This window comes from Littorina saxatilis, linkage group LG10 (genome assembly GCF_037325665.1).
Source record: "Littorina saxatilis isolate snail1 linkage group LG10, US_GU_Lsax_2.0, whole genome shotgun sequence".
Taxonomy (NCBI): Eukaryota; Metazoa; Mollusca; class Gastropoda; order Littorinimorpha; family Littorinidae; genus Littorina; species Littorina saxatilis.
In genome coordinates, this window is record NC_090254.1 from 6,872,374 (window position 1) to 6,894,873 (window position 22,500).

General features: G+C 41.4%; 1 protein-coding gene and 1 long non-coding RNA gene across 2 annotated transcripts in view; one reads left to right on the top strand and one right to left on the bottom strand.

Annotated features, from left to right (window-relative positions):
* LOC138978077 (uncharacterized) overlaps positions 1-10,052 on the top strand; it is an 11,644-nt gene extending 1,592 nt beyond the window's left edge. The window contains exons 2-3 of the long non-coding RNA XR_011459576.1: positions 5,135-5,305; positions 7,466-10,052. This is a non-coding gene — a long non-coding RNA (uncharacterized lncRNA). The remainder of the gene's footprint in view (positions 1-5,134; positions 5,306-7,465) is intronic.
* Positions 10,053-18,419: 8,367 nt separating this feature from the next.
* LOC138978058 (uncharacterized) overlaps positions 18,420-22,500 on the bottom strand; it is a gene marked incomplete at its 5' end in the record, with an annotated part of 4,699 nt that continues 618 nt past the window's right edge. Inside the window, 2 exon segments of the mRNA XM_070350685.1 lie at positions 18,420-21,554; positions 22,000-22,352. Of these exon segments, the coding sequence (XP_070206786.1) occupies positions 21,013-21,554; positions 22,000-22,352 (895 nt within the window).

The following is a 22,500-nucleotide window of genomic DNA, read 5'->3' on the forward strand; positions in this document are numbered from 1 at the left end:
GAAAAACGGCCAGCTTTTGAACAAGTTATTTTTAAAGACGGGTCCGTTCGTTGTCACAACCAGAGACATAGATAGAATGTATGTCTCTGTCACAACCTAAGTCAATGCACCTGACAAAAACGTAAAACATTCACTTTGGCCAAAACGTTTACTCACGAGGAGAAAATCAATTCCAATATCTACCTAGAAAAAATTGATTAGTTCTGCTGGCTGCTGTACTTCTTGCGTTACGCCATTCATATCCCAAGCGTTGATGAGTAGGCCTACCATGACAAAGACAACTGTATTTCAGCAATGACCCAGTGTTTTGCTTGGAAAATCTCAGGATGTTATGTCTTCATACGAGACGTACTTCGAGTAAAATATTTGAATGTTACAGGTATTTGTTCAGAGGTTAAAGGCACAGTAAGCCTCCCGTAAACCATCACAGAGCTCACCGAGCGTCTACATATAGTACAAGCATACTTCCATTTGAACGCTCACCAAACGGGAACATCCTGGCTGCTTTCTGTCGAGCGTGAGAAATTTTCAAAGAATTTATTTTCGTGGACTTGGCCTCAACAGCAATGGCGCCTCGTTTTGGTGCTGGGCGGCTGTTATGAATACCGTAATTCACGCCCGGACAGTAAGCCTCCCGTAAACCATCACAGATACTGTCAGGCTTTTACACACAGTACAAACACCTTTCCATTTGAACGCTCACCAAACGGGAACATCCTAGGTGCCCTACGTAAAGAGCGAGCAATTTTTAAAGAATTAATTTTGCAGATTGTCTCGAACACTTTTTGGACCCATCCTGAACTCAGGTCAAACATGAGTTACTTCCCTTCGGGTCTCATTCTATCGATGTAAACTGGCGATAGCCGTGAATCGATGATTATCAAAATGTTTTTGGACAGTGGTGCGTTTTTGCGCTAGACCTAACTTTTAAAATCTAAATAATAAATTGACAGCTTGTTACACAAACATTCTTTAATCATAAAATAATTCTTTTTTCATCAAGACAAGATCAGTACAATTCGAAGTTGTGAAAGTTTGAAAAAAGAAAAGCCCGGAAGCAGGGTCACGCAAGGGTCGTAGCAGACGACGGTTTATCAGTGCATATCGCCGTTCCTCTCAACAGTCAAAAGCCATCGCTAGAGTTCTTGTGAACCACAGCCGTTTGTTTCGTGCATAAAAACGTGCTATTGTAAATAAGCTCACATCGAGTCGCATTCAAATGACTAACTGTGAAAAAGGGAAACTGGATCACACGGGTTCACGATGGCTCAGGGGTAAGATAAACCACGCAAAAATAAATTCTTTGAAAATTGTTCGCTCTTTACGGAGGGCACCTAGGATGTTCTCAATCGGTGAGTGTTTAAATGAAAGGGTGTTTGTACTGTGTGTAAAAGCCTGACCGTATCTGTGATGGTTTACGGGAGGCTTACTGTGCCTTTAAGCAGTGTTCCGGGAAAAACGATTGAACCCGTATCGGATGAGACGAAAAACCGAGGTCCCTTCGTGTACACTACATTGGGGTGTCACAGTGCACGTTAAAGATCCCACGATTGACAAAAGGGTCTTTCCTGGCAAAATTGTGTAGGCATAGATAAAAATGTCCACCAAAATACCCGTGTGACTTGGAATAATAGGCCGTGAAAAGTAGGATATGCGCCGAAATGGCTGCGATATGCTGGCCGATGTGAATGCGTGATGTATTGTGAAAAAAATTCCATCTCACACCGCATAAATAAATCCCTGCGCCTTGAATATGTGCGCGATATAAATTGCATAAAAAAAATATTTTAAAAAATTAAAAAAAATTAAATAAATCCCTGCGCTTAGAACTGTACCCACGGAATACGCGCGATATAAGCCTCATATTGATTGATTGATTGATTGATCAAAATGAGTGTTCCCTTACATCCAAAAACGGTATGACTTCGCATGCCTAATAGATGTAAACGATTGATACCAGTACTGCCAAAGTTTCAGTTTGGTTTGATCACTGGCGTCACGTCCTAGCCATGCATGCAGACACATGAGAAAAAATGGAACATTTACGCTGTCGTCAGCAAACAACTTAATTTCGGATTCAATATTCTATATAAATAATATCATTAATGTATACCAAAAATAAGAGCGGGCCCAGCACGGATCATCGAGGAACACCGGCAGGAATCATTTTAACATCATACTGTGTTCCCTTAATAACAACAACTTGCATGCGGTCTGTTAAGCAATCGCAAAACCATAATAATAATAACCGACCTCTAATGCCCACTGATTCTAATTTTGCCAACAGACCCTTGTGTCATGGGTTATCGGTAAGCAACACTCAAAGCATGCTGCGGTGACGCATAACTTGGCATCGTTGTGGCACAACAATCAGTTTTTTTCGTACAATCTGTCCTTTGGACGCACACACACACACACACGCAATAAATACAAATAACACATCTTTTCCCTTTCAATATTTCGAAAGTTTACAGTATAACTCTCATTTAACGAATTTCTTCATTTTGAGCATATTTGATTTAATGTCAAACACAATAATATTTGTTAGACTCACAAAATGACAAGGAATAGACCAATATTTATTTCATGTCTCTTGTTTCAAAGTGAAGAATTAGGTTATTGGACGCTATTCTAAAATGTAAGCACACCAACAATCAGTAAGATGGAAAAACACTCGTCCACTCATAGACAACAATGTTTGTTCGCAACGTCTTCCAGCTATTCTTATAGGACGTGTGCCACTTAAAAGCTGACATAGTCCTATTTAATTAGTTTAATTACTTCCAGGGCTTTTCCCATCGTTGTGGGGATGTATAAATTAAGCTTCCTGCAAAGTTTTAGGTTTGAAGTCCTTACCAATTACGAGAAATAATTAATTCTTTATTGCATTGTTTAGCAACAGTTCTCCAGGACTTGGGCTATTTTTAGACCGTTGACAGTCACTTCGTGACGTTTCGTAAACCAAAGATGGCGTTTGAGACTGTTCTGTTTACATTCGACACTATCAACACCACTTTGCAATACTGAAATAATTGTTTCTGTGTTCGAAAGCTACAGCCAATCGTTATTATATCCCCTTAGGTACAGTTTTATAACATTATTGGCACATGTAAACAATATGAATTAATTAATGAACGCTACGAATATGGCAGCCTTTAACAAGGAATAGCGATTTTGCTAGTTCAAGAAGGTACAAACAAATGTTGAGAACTACACAGCAATGGTCTCTTCACAAATGTTCCAGGAATGACTCCAGGGCCTTCATTCTTTTGATCGCCCAACATGATAACCACTCTGCTTATTATAGTAGAGACCGGCACGGTTGGCTTAGTGGTAAGGCGTCCGCCCCGTGATCGGGAGGTCGTGGGTTCGAACCCCGGCCGGGTCATACCTATAAGACTTTAAAATTGGCAATCTAGTGGCTGCGCCTGGCGTCTGGCATTATGGGGTTAGTGCTAGGACTGGTTGGTCCGGTGTCAGAATAATGTGACTGGGTGAGACATGAAGCCTGTGCTGCGACTTCTGTCTTGTGTGTGGCGCACGTTATATGTCAAAGCAGCACCGCCCTGATATGGCCCTTCGTGGTCGGCTGGGCGTTAAGCAAACAAACAAATAACTTATTATAGTAGAGGCTCAATGAATCTATCGCGTGGAAGAAAACTCCGTCCTAAAACCAGGTAATGAGGCGTTTTAAGTTCGCGAATGAAATGAACTACAAGGCAATGTCGCGCTAGATTTGTTTACTGGAATAACAGAGAAAAAGAAGGCAGGTCATGGGATATGTTCACCACATAATTATGTTGGAAAAAGACGTATAGTGACATCTGAAAGAAAGAATACAGCTTAATGCCGGTAATGATCGGGCGTCCGGTTTCTTGATCGATATCTGCTCTCAACATATTGTGTCTTAAATGTTACAAAAACCGGACAATGAGTGGTATTTACACACACACACACACATACACACAAGAAACGGACGTTACGTACGCGCGCAGGGTAGCGACTGTCAGAATCGCACTTTCCTCAAGAGCGATGCATAATGTTTGGACCGATTTCTCTCATCTCTCCTTGCTTTTTACATTCAGTCAAGTTTTGACTAAATGTTTTAACATAGACGGGGAATCGAGACGAGGGTGTGGTGTATGTATGTGTGTGTGTGTGTGTGTGTGTGTGTGTGTGTGTGTGTGTGTGTGTGTGTGTGTGTGTGTGTGTGTGTGTGTGTGTATAACGCGATTCCTAGAAACTACTGGACCGATCTGTATGAAACTTAACATGAGAGTTCCTGAGTATGATATCTCTAGATTTTTTTATACCTGTCTTTGATGACGTCATATCCGGCTTTTGGTGAAAGTTGAGGCGGCACTGTCACGCTCTCATTTGTCAACCAAATTGGTTGAAATTTTGGTCAAGTAATCTTCGACGAAGCCCGAACTTTGGTATTGCATTTCAGCATGGAGGCTTAAGAATGAATTGATAAGTTTGCTCATTAAAGTTGTCATTAAAATCAAATTCTCGCGAACAGATTTAAAATTGATTGCAACGAATTCTTCATCAAAATCAAAATCTAAAAATATATACATATGTCATGTTTACTCTTAAAATGTGACATTAATTAACGAAAATAGATTAATTAGTACTATACAATTAAAATGTATGAAATCGATCCAAAAATGATTTCATCTTATTCTTTATTACTTCCTGATTCCAAAAACACATAGATATGATATGCTGTATTCAAAACAAGCTAAAAAAAAGTTAAGAATACAGAAAAGCGCGCTTTCTTGCTAAGCGCAATAGGCTACCGCGCTATTCTTGCTTGTCTATTTCACTGCGTTTTGCACGTGGGAGGTGAGCAATTTCCTTCTCGCGGCGATTGACGAAGCTGTATTGTCTTGGTGAAAAAATGCAGTGCTTTCAGTTTAATTCTGTTAGTTCGACAGCTTGACTAAATGTAGTAATTTCGCCTTAAGCAACTTGTTTTTATTTTGAGCACGTGTTGGCCGGTAGCGGAAGTCAAACTATTTGTCCGAGCTTCAAGCGGCATAACTCTGCCGAACGGTCATGTAGAAGTGACAGACAGAGTTATTTCCAAAAATCTGCTATCACTACACATTTTATTGTTTTGTGTTTTCAGAAATAAAAAAAAACTGAGAACGAGGGATGGACTTGGCACGGAGGTATGGACTGGAGGTAACCAGGCAGTGTCACTCTGGCGCTGCTCACGTCGGAACCTCACTCGTGGACTGTTATAGGTGTGGCCAGGAGGTGGCCGTAATCTTACGGCGGTTTGGCGTTGGCGCAACAGGTAACGTCACACTAATGAAAAAAATCCACCCATACTGTTAGATTTTTTTGTTTGTTTGTTGAAAACATAAAAATTTAATGTCGCTACTATTCCTGCATATATTATAAGCAAAACATCAGTGAAGTCGAATTTTGGGGTCAAAACAAGCGTCATATTTTCAAAAAGTTCATATCAGACAATCGTACTTCCCTCGTGGTAAATAACCTTTATACCCCCGCTTTGGCTTCTTTGACATTAAATGTTTATTTCATTTTTTTTTCATTATTCTCTTTTTTTTTTACAACACATTATACATTACATCACAGTTCACATCGCCACATACATACATACAACATGCATACTAAAAGAATGATCTAGAAAAGAGAGAGAAATAGAGAGAGAGAGGGGGAAAGTTAAAGAGGCACTGTATAGGACTGTTTGACAACAACAACTACTAGACCCTTAAATAATATTGATTACTACAAGATTCAAGTTTACCACAGAATATATATCAAGATACTGTTAACGAATTAGGGAGGAGGAGTAGAGCCTAGTACTGGACAATTTTCATGAAACCAGGTTAGAATATGGTTGCCAGAGGCGGTCAAACTTATCTTCTGCTAATCCCCCCTTGTACTTTTCCAATAAATATCTACTTTTCAAAAACTTCAAGAATATCGGAAGCATCGGTCTTTCAGAGTTCCATTTACATTTGTAAATATAAAATTTGGCCAATAAAATAATGAAATCTAAGGCTTTATCAGTGAACATATTTTCCTGAACTCCAAACAATACCAACGCTTCCGAAAACCGGAAATTAGTAACATGATAACAACTATTATTTAACAGTTCCTGTAGTTCCTGCCAAAACCTGTTAATATGCTGGCAATGCCACATCAAATGATTAATTGTTTCTTCCTCATTGTTGCATAACGAACAATTAGAAGATTCAACATTTTTCTCAGAAATAAGTAGCGGTTTGTGGGCAAGGCCCTATAAATTAACCTCAGCTGGAACCATTTTAGCTGACAATCAACTGTTGTCTTATGACATAAGTAAAAGATCTTGTTCCAGCTGAGGTTATCAAAAATACCATTCCATTTTACCACACCAGCTGGGGCTGAGTCTGCCGCGGCCAAACACGATTGGACACTATGGTTTCCTTCAAATATTATTGTCCATGGTGTTTGCTTTAACAATTCATAGTTTGCCTCCTGTATTACATTTATCTTTTTCTGATATGTCTTAATAGATTTGACCATTCCTGCAAATTTAAAAAAATTAACCTTCAACGTAGGAAATTTTATCTGAAAACCTACAAAATTCAATAGACTGCCATTTTCATTCAGTAAATGACAGACTTGGAAAATACCCCTTTCTGTCCAATCTTTAAAGTATACAGTGTGTTTTCCAATTACAATATTTCTATTATAAAAGATACATTCTGCATTAAACTCACTTACTTCAGTTGGTATACATTTTATGCTTAATTTCTTGAAATGTTTCAATACATCATGCCAAAAAGGATTGTGGATTGATTGCAAACTGTTGGCAAACTCACCCCCTAGCTGCTGCTGTTTATCCAGCTCAGGATACAGACAGAGCGTAAACCTGGTTAATGGAGATTTGGCATTGAAAACTCTCTTAAGCCAGCTAATTTTCATAGCTGACAAGAAAGTACAAACATTTAACATTTTTAACCCACCCTTTTGGTAAGACTGACAAGCACATTTCTTGTTAACTTTACCTTGCTTACCATTCCATAAAAACTGAATTATATTATAAGCAAAACATCAGTGAAGTCGAATTTTAGGGTCAAAACAAGCGTCATATTTTCAAAATGTTCATTTCAGACAATCGTACTTCCCTCGTGGTAAATAACCTTTATACCCCCGCTTTGGCTTCTTTGACATTAAATGTTAGGACAGTTGTGAGAAACTGAATTACGTCACTTTCGACATGGACGAAATGCATTCATGCCATCACCATACCTACGAGTCAGTCGGATCTTCTTCCGATATAACCTAGTGCGGGGAGATAGCACAGTCGGAAGCGGCTTCGGCTTGAAACCAGTTGTTACTATCGGCGTGGGTTCAGTCCGTATACTTTCGGCGAGGGACTATTTCCCAGAGTCAACTGATGGTAGTTCCAAAGCCATAGCAGGTTTCCTTTCACTTGCAGGCCCCACAAACAGACTGACGCTGAGCTATCGCGATGTCCTCATACTGACAGAGAGCGACAGACTGCGGGACAGGGCTGAAGACCCAACAGGCAGACTGCAATTCCGAGCCTCCGACTTTGTGCAAGGTCTGCGCAACGAGGGACTGCCTGTATGCGTGCGGCAAGACCATGATATCATCCCAGAAGAAATGCCCGACATTGATTTGGCCATCCCCGACCAGATTACAGTCGCCCATCCCCTGGCTGTGTCTGGCCTGGAGCCAAAGGTAGTGGTGTGGCTACGCAGACCGGCTGAAGACAGGTACATGCTATACGCCATGGAACATCTGTTCGCTGAATCACGCTGCACCACGCATCTCGTCGTTGTGGATGCCCCCATCAGACGTACTGAGCAGTCTTCCTGCAATAATGTCGGCTGCGTGGTCTTCACGATCGTCCTTGCTATTTATCTCTTTTGGTTTATCTTTTATCCCAGATTTTTTTTTTGCATGATCGGCAATTTCAATTACTGCGAGTTTTGATGTGGGAGATATGCGTCCTAACAGTTGGACACAAAGCAACAACGTCGAAAACAACCTGCCAGATCACTCGTTTCTTCTCGCGTGTATATTTATCATTATTTTGGTTCTCTTCTCATTTTCATTTATTTGAATAATTGCACGACATATCCCCACTGAATGGTCTATATATGAATAGAGTAGTTATGGAACAGACAGTGTTTATCAACAAAATCAAGTCAAGCTTTCATTCGTACTAACGATTGTAACGGGGCAGACCTGGAAGGGACCCTGATACTTTTGTCCTGAAGCGTTAATTGTGAATGTACACAAATATCGACCGAATGGACGATGTGTATTTTGCGAAGAATGATAATAATGTTTGCTCCCTTTCTTTGGCGTGTTGATGTATTTACCAGATTAATGCACATGTACACAATTAGAATATCATCTTCATTCTTTCAACCGGTCTTGACTCACTGAACAACCAGGAGAGTCATAGGTTTCAGCAGTGCTCAGGCTTCCAACTAACCGCAGAGGAATCATCTTAACGTTGAGATTTGTTGGATGATAAAGGTAGAACTTTGACATTTTACACACTTTCAAGTGTCGCTGACCTACAGTCACGATGAAAATCAGGTTGACCCTCGTCAAATTTCAAGGTCAGAAGGAGGTACATGTCACGTACAAAAAAGCTATGAGAAACCAACCCTGGATCATTAGTTTTTTTCAGGATTTTTTTTTTAAGACATCGGACTCCGACATATGAGCAAAACATTAGCGAAGTCGATTCTCGGGGTCAATCGCTGTCAAATGTTTTTAAAGCTAGACATTTTAAAGTTTACACGTGTTCAGGGGTCCATGACTTCCTAGCATAAGAAAAGTGTAGTTGTAATTTTAAAGGTCACTTCGAAGTACTGAAAATTGACAATTTCACACGGATTTTGAAGCTCAAACGTTTAACTTCAAAAACTTTAATGTTTCATTTAACACCAGACATGATACACGTTTGGTTTACACTTGCAATATAACGTTGTCACAATACAGGGTCGAATTGAATTGTTAAAGTCGGAACTTTCAAATGTAGCTGGTAGAGCCTCCCGGGACCCTCACATAATGTTTACATTTGATTAATGGCCAACTTCTGTCAGGGTGACGTTGTTGCCACTGAGAGGTTGTTCCTTCCCACTGCACGAAGGCATCAACCGAGCTTATGCTATGACAGCTGAAGGATTCTTTTTTTTTATTTTTTATTTTTAGTTTTTTGTATGGGAAGGATTCTTAATATAAGACTGAAAAGCACCCCTTGACTTTCACAGTATCAGATACGTATTTTGGTAAGAACAACAACAACAAAACAATACTCGGACAAGGGAAACAACTGCTGTGTATGCCCTTGAGAATTTACAGCAAGATGATTGTCTCCCCTGGATACCATTTTCTCAGTTTTGGGCTAATTGTCATATTTGTTGTGCTTTGATTTTGTATTTTATAGATTCTTCCCGTAGTTAAAGGGGTGTGTTGTGCTCGCTATTCTCGAGGCAGTTTTGAGTAACAGCGCTCAATCCGCCTCAGGCCCCAAAAACCTTGCCAAAGTTTTTGTTTGTTTTAGGACTAAGGTGTTTTGTGTTTTGGAATGTGGGTTAAACCATCTTTGTACGCGCGTGTTATATGTACGATTTTTCAGCGATTACAAGATTTGTTTAAACGGATATGTGTTTTGCCTAGCTTTTATAGGAGATTTCCTTCAAGCGCTTCTCGCCCCCATTTTTCGACGATGTTGTTGGACTGCAATTATATCCAACGTGAACTTTGTACAGAGATCTATTCTAAGGAACATATTCTTGATGATATATTTTTGATGTAATACGATTCTGAAAAAGGTATCAAAACTACAAGTTCTGACTAAGCCTGTCACGTTGATTTTTGTTTTGTTTAGTTTAAACAATGTTTATTCATATTTTACATGTTCAGGAAATGTACATCGACATAAGGTGAAAACAACAACAACCCTACGGCTTATGGTGGTTAAAACTAACGCATCATATCTACTCCATGTATAATTTTCAAAAGAAGGCAAACAGATAAAATGACTGTGTATTTGTTGTTGGTGTAGTTGTCCCTGAAGGAGATCTTGTGCAATACACACACACACACACACACACACACACACACACACACACACACACACACACACACACACACACACACACACACGCACACACACACGCACACATACACACTTCTAAACTGCATCAGCATAATTATCATGGCAAAGCTTATCTACAATCATTAACCTACCCTAGAGCTTGCGTATCAAGATAACATATTCTTGGAATTGTCATACGACTAAGAGTTAAAGATATGGAAACAAATGGAGAGTTGGATTGCAATGCTGCAGTTTTCTCTGCCCTGGATTGTAGCTTGCCCGTCGTTAATCAGCAGTAGATCTGCGGGTACTGTGTTCATTTGGAAATCTACCATCAGCTTATCTGTCTTTTGCACTGCAGACACAAAGCAATAGGTACCTGCCATGTGGCCACTTTTTCCACTGCTGTCCTCAGTCTTATACTTTTCATCAAGACTTGTCACCATGCCGAGTGGATCTAAATTCGGAAGTCGTCATGTGGCTGAGGCATGTCTGACATAGCGTCGATCTTGTTGTAGCTTATCCTCCTTTCTGAAACAAAAGGCAAAATGCGATTAGTTGTGATGACTACAACCTACACAAATATAGCGGTTGGACTTCCACTACCACTATTACAAAATAAAAGTGTTCTTGAATATGTATTATTGTTGAGTATTTATGTGCGTGTCTGCTCAATCTGTGTGCATATGAATTGGTGTGTATGTACAGGGGCGGACGAGGGGGGGGTTTCAGGGGTTTCCGGAAACCCTTCCCCAGCCAAAAAATTTTTTTTTAAATGGTGTTTTTTTGGGGTATTAATCAGTGACAAAATCTGCTGCCTGAAACTGGTAATGATCATCCTCAAAATGCACCAGATTGCACCATTTTGCATCCTTTTTTACAAAATTTTCCGGGGGGGCATGCCCCCGGACCCCCCTAGCAAGCTAGGCGCTTTGCGCCGTCGGCTCGGCGCTTCGCGCCTTCACACCCATATCTTCACAATATACTTTTGGAAACCCCCCCCATAAAATGAACTGATCCGCCCCTGATGTATACTTGTTGAGTGTGTATTTGAAACAAAGAGTGAAGATGTAAGAACAGAAAGAAATAAGTGTTTACAATTATAAACTAAACTACAAAAAACTCACAACCAAAACGTTAACCTTTACAACATTTATAATATTTTCTCCCGTATTAACCAAACAAATAACAACCGTTTCTGTAATCTATCTCAAGGGAGACAACTATTCTCTCATCAAAGTTCAAACTCAGGACTGCTGCTAACACTCCTAAAAAACGAACACTATAACCAATATAATAACTAAAGATTCACAGGCTAAAAGAATGAACACTAGATTACATAAACAACTCACAAATGACTGACAATACTAATGACTTCACAAGGAATACACCACACAACAGACTCTTAACCGACCCAAACAGAGACCCACCACAATGGCGCAAATTAGCTTCACAGCGACCGGTTATGATCATACATATTTCCAAGGGCGGATCAATTCACTTTGCAGGGGGGGTTACAAAATGACTGCGAAGATACAAGTTGACGGCGCCTTCGGCGCCTAAGCCTCTAGGGGGGTCCGGGGGCATGCCCCCCCGGAAATTTTTTTTATCCAAAGAAGCAAAATAGAGCTATCTGGTGCATCCTGAGCCAATAAATTACCTCTTTTTTTGGGGTGGGGGGGGGGGGGGGGTGGGGGGGGGTTACGTAACCCGTGTAAACCCCCCCCCCCCCCCCAGATAATTTCTTACTAAACAAGAGGCGAAGCCTTCAAGGCTCCCGTAAGAAATCAACAAACAGTAACATAACACAAACTCACTCACTCCGTAACACACACACACAAACACACACACACACACACACACACACACACACACACACGCACACACACACACACACAGTTAAAACTAACGCATCATATCAACTCCATGTATAATTTTCAAAAGAAGGCAAACAGATAAAATGACTAGGGTAATAGGTTAGGTACCTGCCATGTGGGCACTTTTTCCACTGCTGTCCTCAGTCCTATACTTTTCATCAAGACTTGTCACCATGCCGAGTAGATCTAAATTCGGAAGTCTTCATGTGGCTGAGGCATATATCTGACATAGCGTCGATCTTGTTGTAGGTTAACCTCCTTTCTGAAACAAATGGCAAAATGCGATTAGTTATGATGACTACAACCTACACAAATATAAACAGTGTTTTGAAACAGAATAGTCAGGTTATACAAGCCACTTTACCTATGCAGCATGGTAACCCTACAATATGCGAAACATGTCGACTGCAGCAGCCTGGTTCTTAAAATAATTCTGACGGTCAACACAGCCAGAAATGCCAACAAAGACAAGAAAGCTGTGGCAAGGTAAGCTTACCAAACGTTACATAGCGAATCATATGATAGTGCGTAAACAGCAAACAGTAGATCTACAATCAAAGAGAGGATCGAGTCTGGAATGAAACGCGATACAGATCTAGCATTCAAAAACTGTCTTTCACGTTCAAGGAAGTTGTTGCAAAGTACTTAAGACTTACTAAATTGTACAGACAAAACCATGACAGTGCATGTTTTGAATCTGAGGAAAAAATCGTGATCATTTTGACTTTGAGAACAGATTCATTCCGTTTCCTTATATCTGCATGTTCAAGTAAATGGTGGACAGTTTTTTTCGGGCAGAGTAAACTTAACTTGAGACTCTACTGCAAGTCTTGAAATTCACATAAATCGAACCACGAGCAAAGACATCCAAACATTACAGGCACTTTAGATCAACTCATTTCACTAGAGGTGACTGCCTAGCACTGTGTTTGACATCCGTGTCTGCTGAAATAAAAAGAAATTAAAACAAAACGGATTAACAGTAGGTGACACGTTATCAGAGTGGTAGACACTAGATCTGTCTCTGAACTTACCGGGATACGGCTGCAAGATCGACACTGACTGCCGCGCTTTCGACAGCTCTTCCTCGCGTGGACATTGGAAACACGCTGTGCAGATCAAATTGTAGGAAATCTCCCTTTGGTATCTTCTTTATTTACTTTTCTGGAGCTTAGAAACCGAACAACATGAAATCGTCTTCCCCGGCGAATCGGCGAGGTGAGAACTGGACCACAATCCTTCGCGCGACCCCTGACCTGATCTTGACACCTGACCTGCCGTCTACATGCCAAACACGACACAAATCAGTCAACTGCTTGTACCCCTTCAAAACCCCCCACCACCCGTTTTCTTTGGATACACGCTTTAACTACACACATGCCGACACAATGTTGATCATTGCTTCAATAATTTGAAGATGGTGCTTGAAAATTAACCACGTGAAATGAGTATTTCGGTGTTTAGCCAAAAATGTTAAAGTTTCTACCACAGACATACACACATACATACATACATACGCACGCACGCACAGACAGACAAAGTTTACCATCGCATAGGCTACACTTACGTGAGCCAAAAACCAACTAACACAATAAACCAAACATAGGAATATATTACTTAGATTCTTAGAAACAACCCTGCCAAATAAAACCCTTCCACTCACCCTGGAGTTGGACTTCTAAGCCAAAAGCAACTCTTAGTTACATCAAGCTGTTCTTCTCTCGAAGACAAAAAGTAGCGTCTCGCTAAGAATGCTGGGAACTGTAAAAAAGGAAATTAAGACGGGAAACAACTCGAAACCTTCTGGCCTATACGCCTTTGACGAGGTTACCTCCCGTCCTCCACACAAATATAAACAGTGTTTTGATACTGAATAGTCGGGTTATACAAGCCACTTTACCCATGCAGCATGGGAACCCTACAATATGTGAAACATGTCAACTGACTGCAGCAGCCTGGTTCTTAAAATAATTCTGACGGTCAACACAGTCAACACACTATTCACAGTCCATTTTGAGGAGCAACTGAGGTACTCTCTGATGGTCTTGTTTGAGTGATAACGATCAACTCAGGAGGAAGAAACCAACAGAGGAAAAATAAAAGCCATTAAGCTTTAACATTAACCGCAGAAAAATACAGAATCACATGTACCATTATGTAGAACAAAATTCCACAGCAAGCTTTCTTTGGACGACTGTCGTTGTCTCAAAACTCGCATTCTACCTGCTGTCCAAAAGAAGCTATCTTACGTTGTGCTGCCTTGAAAACAAATACCAACAAAGACAAGGAATTAGCTGTTGCAAGGAAAGTTTACCAAACGTTACAGAAATTAGCGAATCATGAAAGTGCGTAAATAACGAACATTACAATTAAAGAGAGGAGTCTGGAATGAAACGCGATACATATCTAGGTAGATCTAGCATTCAAAAACTGTCTTTTAAATTTAAGGAAGTTGTTGCAAAGTACCAAATTTTACAGACAGAACCATGACAGAGCATGTTTTGAAACTGAGGCAAAATCGTAATAATGTTGACTTTGAGAACAGATTCATTCCGTTTCCTTATATCTGCATGTTCAAATAAATGGTGGACAGTTTTATACGGGCAGAGCAAACTTGAGACTCTACTGCAAGTCTTGAAATTCACATAAACCGAACCAAGAACAAAGACATCCAAACATTACAGCGGGCACTTTAGATCAACTCATTTCACTAGAGGTGACTGCCTAGCACTGTGTTTGATATCCGTGTCTGCTGAAATAAGAAGAAATTAAACAAAACGGATTATCAGTAAGCTTAGGTGACACGTTGGAAGAGTGGAAAACACTAGACTAGATCTGTCTGTACTTACCGGGGACACGACTGCCAGATCGACACTGCGCTTTCGACAGCTCTTCCTCGCGCAGACACTGGAAACACGCTGTGCAGAACAAACTGTAGGAAATCTCCTTTGGTATCTTCTTTATCTATTTTTCTGGAGCTAAGAAACCCGGAATCGGCGAATGCAGAGGTGAGAACTGAAAAGTGAATCTATACTGACCACAATCCTTCACGCGACCTGACCTGATCTTGACCCCTGACCTGGTCTACATACCACACATGACACAAACCAGTCACCTGCTTTTACCCCCTCAAAAACCCCCACCACCCGTTTTCTTTGGATACACACTTTAACTACACACATGCCGACAAAATGTTGATCATTCCTTCAATAGTTTGAAGATGGTGCTTGAAAAATAACAAGGTAAAAATGAGTATTTCGGTGTTCAGTCAAATGTTAAAGTTTCTACCACAGACATACAGACATACATACGCACGCACGCACGCACAGACAGACAAAAGTTAGCACCGCATAGGCTACACTTACGTGAGCCAAAAAATGAAGAGAAGAGGAACAGATCAAACCACAACGTAGAGGGTAAAAGTAAATTTTAAGGGGCTTATTGTCCGTCAGGTCTTAATTGCCTATATTGGACATGAATTGGTTTATACGATTCGAGTTTTACGCCCTCACGGCTTTTTGATGTTTGCGTGTTTAGGTGGTATCAGCCATCTGCACTTATGGTAGAATGACCAAGATCTTCAACGTGCCATTATGATGACACGGGGGTGGGATATGGATACCGTCTCTGGGTCTGCACATAAAGTTGACCCGTGTCCGTCCCGGCCCGGATTCGAACCAGCGACTTCTCGATCACAAGTCCAGTGCTCTACCACCTGAGCTAACCGGGCCCCCACGTAGAGGGAAATAACTCCAGCATTCTTACTCAGCACAGAAGGCTCCCAGGCTGCTGATGTTCAGTGCGTGTCTAAGGGGAGAGATGGTCGACCTTATCCTGTGTAAAAGCCAGGACAGAGGAGTGATGGGAAAACACAATCGCTTACATGGCAAGGAATATACCATATACACAAGTGAGTTTCACGGTGAGGGGAGAGAAGGTACGAACAGAGAAAGGATAAACACATACATTTCTATTTGAATCGCAGTTAGTTCTACAATACTCATCAAACGTTCTCATATAGCTAGCACTATAATTACACAGCATACTGATGCAATCTAAACACATCAGATAGACTAAATGAAACAAATAAACAATCAACGTGACAGGCTCAGTCAGAATTTGTAGTTGTAATACCTTTTTCAGAATCAATTTACATCAATAATATATTATCATGAATATGTTCGTTGGAATATATCTCTGTACGAAGTGTACGTTGGATGTTATTGCCATAAGATTGTTCACCTCAAATCAAAAAATAATTCAATTTAACATCGTCAAAAAATGAGGGCGAGAAGCGATTTAAGCAAATCTCCTAAGCTAGGCAAAATACATATACTTTTAAACAAATATTGTAATCACTCAAAAATCATGCATGACATGCGGGTGCATAATTTATATGGTTTGCCCCCCATTCAAAAACCCAAAATACCCAAGTCCTAAAACAAACGAAAACTCGTGCAGGGTTTTGGGGTCTCAGACGGATTGAGCGCTGTGACTCGAACATCGCCTTTGTGGAACACTCGAGAATAGCGAGCACAACACACCCATTGACTGCAGGTAGAAGCGTGTTACAAGATGTAAACAAGTCGCGTACGGCGAAATTACTACATTTAGTCAAGCTGTGGAACTCACAGAATGAAACTGAACGTAGTCCGCCGCTAGTGCAAAAGGCAGTGAACGTTACGAGCCTGTTTGGCGCGCAGGTAGCGATTGCGCTGTGCTTCATAGCACGCTTTACTGTACCTCTCTTCGTTTTAACTTTCTGAGCGTGTTTTTAATCCAAACATATCATATCTATATGTTTTTGGAATCAGGAACCGACAAGGAATAAGATGAAATAGTTTTTAAAACGATTTCGGAAATTTAATTTTGATCATAATTTTTATATTTTTAATTTTCAGAGCTTGTTTTCAATCCAAATATAACATATGTATATGTTTTTGGAATCAGAAAATGACGAAGAATAAGATGAAATTGTTTTTGGATCGTTTAATAAAAAAATAATTTTAATTACAAGTTTCCGATTTTTAATGACCGAACTCACTCATTAGTTTTTAAGCCACCAAGCTGAAATGCAATACCAAACCCCGGGCTTCGTCGAAGATTGCTTTGCCAAAATTTCAATCAATTTGATTGAAAAATGAGGGTGTGACAGTGCCGCCTCAACTTTTACAAAAAGCCGGATATGACGTCATCAAAGGTATTTATCGAAAAAATGAAAAAAATGTCCGGGGATATCATACCCAGGAACTCTCATGTCAAATTTCATAAAGATCGGCCCAGTAGTTTAGTCTGAATCGCTCTACACACACACACGCACAAACAGACAGACACACACACACACACACACACACACACACACACCACGACCCTCGTCTCGATTCCCCCCTCTACGTTAAAATATTTAGTCAAAACTTGACTAAATATAAAAAGCACGTGTTTGTTTATGCCATCATCCTCGTTAATGAAGAATGTGTCTTTGTCTGTGTTACAATAATCAATGTAAAATCATAACACAGGAAGAATGACAACTTGCCCAAAACTAAGAAAATGGTCTCCATGGGGAGACAATCATCTTGCAGTAAATTCAAAGGGCATATACAGCGGTTGTTTCCCTTTGTCCGATAATTGATTTTGTTCGTTCTTACCAAAGTACGTATCTGATACTGTTGTAGTCACGGGGTGCTTTTCAGTCATACATTAAGAATCCTTCGGCTGTCATAGCTAAGCTTGAGAAATTGTTAATTTTCCGAACTCAACGCCGCAGTGGCCTTGAAATTTACCGAAAGAATAACTAGCGTCAACTACACTTTTCTCATGCCAGGAAGTCACTGACCCCTGAAAACGTGTACACTTTAAAAACATTCGACAGCGATTGACCCCACAAATCTACTTCGCTAATATTTTGTTTATATGCAGGCAACATAGTAATGACATCTATGTTTTCGGTCAATCGGTGACTGATGTCTTTAAAACAATATTCAAGAAAATACCAACGTTCCAGGGTCGTTTTCTTATGGGTTTTTTTTTTACGTGACATGTACCTCATTTTGACCTTGAAATTTGACGAGGGTCAACCTAATTTTCATCTTGACTGTAGGTCATGTCAGCGAAACTTGAAAGTGTGCACAATGTCAAAGTTCTACCTTCATTGCCCCCCAGACAACCGCTCCCCGGACAGCTGCCCCCCGACAACTGCCGCCTGGACAATTGCCCCCCGTGACAATTGCCCCCTAGGAGAATTGCCCCCCATTATTTTGTTTGTGTGGGTTATTTTAAGGTTTTTTTTAAAGTGTTTTGTTTTTGTTGTTGTTTGATGTTATTTTGCACACACACACACACACACACACACACACACACACACACACACACACACACACACACACACACACACACACACACATACACATACACATACACATACATAATATAATAATAAAGTGTATTTATATTGCGCCTATCCCTTACAAAAAAACAAAAATATTTGGCTCTAAGCGCATTACAACATGTGTAGGGACTTGGTACAATCAAGTCTGACAAATACAATAACACAATATACAGTCGGTCTCTTAGGTAAAACTGGGAAAAGCAGCTTCGTCATTTAAACACTGCTACTAAAAGAAATCCTCTAACAATGCATACTGCTTTACAATATGCATTTATGTATAAATATAGTTAAAGAACATCGAGTTAATAGGAATTAGAAAAGGTTCTTATGATAAAACTATCTAGCGAACGACGAAGAAGAAGAAGAATAAAACTATCAATGTCGATGTATAACAAGTCATTCAACGTAAATGGCCAAAGAACAACAACAAAGCAATGATGATAAAACAGTTATACTCAATGGCTAGTAACGAGGCAGAACTAAATAGTATCGACACAAGATTAAAACAAAACATATTCCTGGAGACACATTTTATACATGTATCAAATACAAAATACAGCCCTCGCACACTCGCACACACACGCCAAGGCACGTGTTGTCGCACTCATACACCGCGACAGCTATCGCGCGCACGTACAAGGGAAAAAACAGACCCGCACGCCGATTTTCAAACACGGAAGTAAACAAAGAAACGGGCACATGAAATAGCAACCCGCTCCCAGCCGGCCCACAGCGCGCTGCGATGGCAAGTGACCCCTCTCCTCAATGTGGCAGATACTGAACAGGCTAGAGGTTGAAGTATTGCCGGAAGAGGTGTGTTTTTAGAGAGGACTTGAAGGAAAGGAGAGAGGTAGAAAGGCGGACAGACATGGGCAGAGAGTTCCAAATAGAGGGAGCTGTGTAGAGTAAAGGCGCGCTTGCCGAAAGCGTTCAGTTTGATGCGTGGGACAACAAGGTGCCCTGCGTCAGCGGCCGATCGGAGGTTGCGTGTGGGGACGTGTGGCTTTAAGAGCGAAGACAGGTAAGAAGGGGCAGAGTCGTCGTGAAGGCTACGGTAACACAGGGTAGCTATTTTATATGTTATGCGTGCTTTGATTGGTAGCCAGTGAAGGGTCACGAGGAGAGGGGTGACATGGTCGCGCTTGCGCTTGCGCAGCACAAGACGTGCTGCATTGTTCATGATGCGCTGTAGGCGGTCTAGCTTGGCGTCTGGGAGGCCGGCTAGGAGCGAGTTGCAGTAATCCAGTCTCGACAAAATAAAAGCCGAAACCAGTGTCTTGGTTGCGTCGAGGGAAAGAAGGTGTCTGATTTGGCTAATCCTCCGCATTTCAAGAAAGGCGGTTCTGCAGAGTGAGTTGATGTGGGCGTCCATTGACAGGCTACTGTCAAGGTGGACACCCAGGTTTTTTACTTTGGTGCTGAATGTGACTGTGGTATCAGAAAGGGTAAGACTGGATGTTTCTGAAAGAAGCTTTAAGTTTGATTGTTTGCCAACTGGCATGATCTCTGTCTTATCATCGTTCATCTTGAGCTTGTTGACTGTCATCCACTGTTTGATGTGATCGCTGCATGATTCTATTGACTGCACTAACTCTGTAAACTGTTTGGTGTGTGCGGATTTTTGTAGTTGAGTGTCGTCTGCGAACATGTGGTACAGGACATTGTGGTGCTTTATGACTTTGCCTAACGGCTGTATGTACATAGTGAATAAAACAAAAAGGAGCTGGACAGCAAGGACGATCGTGAAGACCAAGCAGCCGACATAATTGAAGGAAGACATCTCATCATGTAAGGCTACTTTGTGCTTAAAATTGTAGGTTTAAGGCAATCCCTCTTATGTATGTTAAGATATGTCTGTTACGGTAGTCACAGCGTGTGATACATATTGTTTGTTTTCTGAGAATTGTTCACAAGACAGTATCATAGGAAAGGAAAGGGAAAAACAAAAAGGCAAAAAATAACAGCTTCAGTTACGCATGCTTACGTACGTGTGTGATCGCCTTTGTACATGGGCAGTTGTCAGAAAGATAAGGGGGCGGTTATACTGGGGGAAATTGTCCGGGGGCAGTTGTCGGGGGGCAATTTTCCGGAGGGCAGTTGTCCAGGGGGCATATAGCCTGCTACGAAGAAGTATCAACGTTGAGATTATTCGTCTATCGCCTGTCGGACGCCTGAGCACTGCTAATACCGATATGACTCTCCTGGTCGTTCAGTGAGTCAAAACCGGTTGAAAAAATGAAGATATTTTACTTGGGTACATGTGCATACATCTGGTAAATACATCAACACGACAAAGAATGGGAAAAAATGTTACTCTCCTTCATTCTTCACAAAATACACATCGTCCATCCGGTCGAAGTATTTGTGGACATTCACAATTTAGCTTCAGGAAAAAACTGTCAGGGTCCTGTTGAGATCTGCACCGTTAAAACTTGATTTTGTTGATAAGCACTGTCTGTTCCATAATTACTGTATTCATATAAGGTCATTCTGTTGGGATAGGTCGTGCAATTGGTAAATAAAAGTGACAGGAGAAACAAATGACAAATACACATGCGAGAAGAAACGAGTGATCTTGCAGGTTGTTTTCGACGTTGTTGCTATGTGACAGTCTGTTTGGACGCAAGTCTCCCACATCAATACTCGCAGTAACTGAAATTGCCGACCACGCAAAGAAAAAATCTAGGGTAGTAGAAAAACCAAAAGAGAAAGACAGCAAGGACGATCGCGATGACAAAGCAGCCGACATAATTGAAGGAAGACCTATCATGTCTCATAGGGGCATCCACAACGACGAGCTGTGTACTGCTGCGAGAGACAGCGAAGAGACGATCTTTGGCGTCCAGGTAGCACGTGCTGTCATCCCACTCGCCTTCAGCCGGTCTGCGTAGCCACACCACCATCTTTCGCTCAAGGCCGGACACAGCCAAGGGCTGGGCGACTGTAATCTGGTCGGTGATGGCCAAAGCAGTGTCCTTCATTTCTTCCCGGCTACAATTGCGGAATCGCCGCACGCATACTGGCAGTCCTGCATTGCGCAGACCTCGCACAAAGTCGGAAGCTTGGGATCGTAGTCTGCCGATCGGGTCTTCAGCCTTGTCTCGCAGTCTGTCGCTTTCTGTCAGTATGAAGACATCGCGATAGCTCAGGGGAGATGGTCCGTTCGTGAACAGAGAGACTGCAAGTAGAAAGAAATGTATTATTACTCTGGAACTATTGAGAAAAAGTGATTCCTTCTGTACAATGATATTCCATCATTGTAATTTGTCTGCCTTTTGTTATGCCATCCTTTTTTTACTTTTTACACCAGATCGAGCTTCTGGGTAAAAAAAGGGAATATAGCCTTGTTCATGCACAGTAAATGTTCTTGTCATTTCCTGTATTTTCGTAGCTATTCTTGCAGGAGTAAGGACGGCTTACAGATACATGACGTGCAGGTAAGTTTAATCGATGTCGATCCCGGTAAAATAACAGAGTTTTTGATATCAAACGCATTTATGTCACATGTCATGTCTGTCTTCAAGGAGCAGAAAGCTCATTCTCCACTTTTTGTTGCGGGAAGGAATGTATCGTGGAAACATTACACCACATATGTGATACACATTCCAATAAAGGTGACTTACCTCTGGTGCCGACGCCAAACCGCCGTAAGATGTCGGCTACCTCTTGGCCACATCTATAGCAGTCCACAGGGGAGCTCCCAGGGTGAGCAACGCCGCAGTGAAACAGCCTGGTCACCTCGAGTCCGTCCCCCGGGGCAGGGATGACTGGGTGAGTGTAGCGCAGGACAGCACTCCGCGCCATGGCGATGCCTTGCTCTACCTCCCTCACCACCACTGGGGCGCTGCGCAGAGGGACCGTCATGTCCTCTCTCTGCAGCACGGACGGCACTTTGGCGTAGAGCAGACTGGTGACCCAGATGTGCAGGTCAGACACTCTTGCCGACAGCTCTTCGATCAGCGTTGTAGGGTCAACACTGGCACAGGCACAAAGTGAACTGTCGTGAGCAGTTCTGATACGCTACCTACTTTCTGTACGTATTTTTCTTCTGTTTCTGTGTCTTAATGCCTGCCCCCTTATTTTGGACTGGTAACCACACGGGTGGACGGACATAGATGATTTAG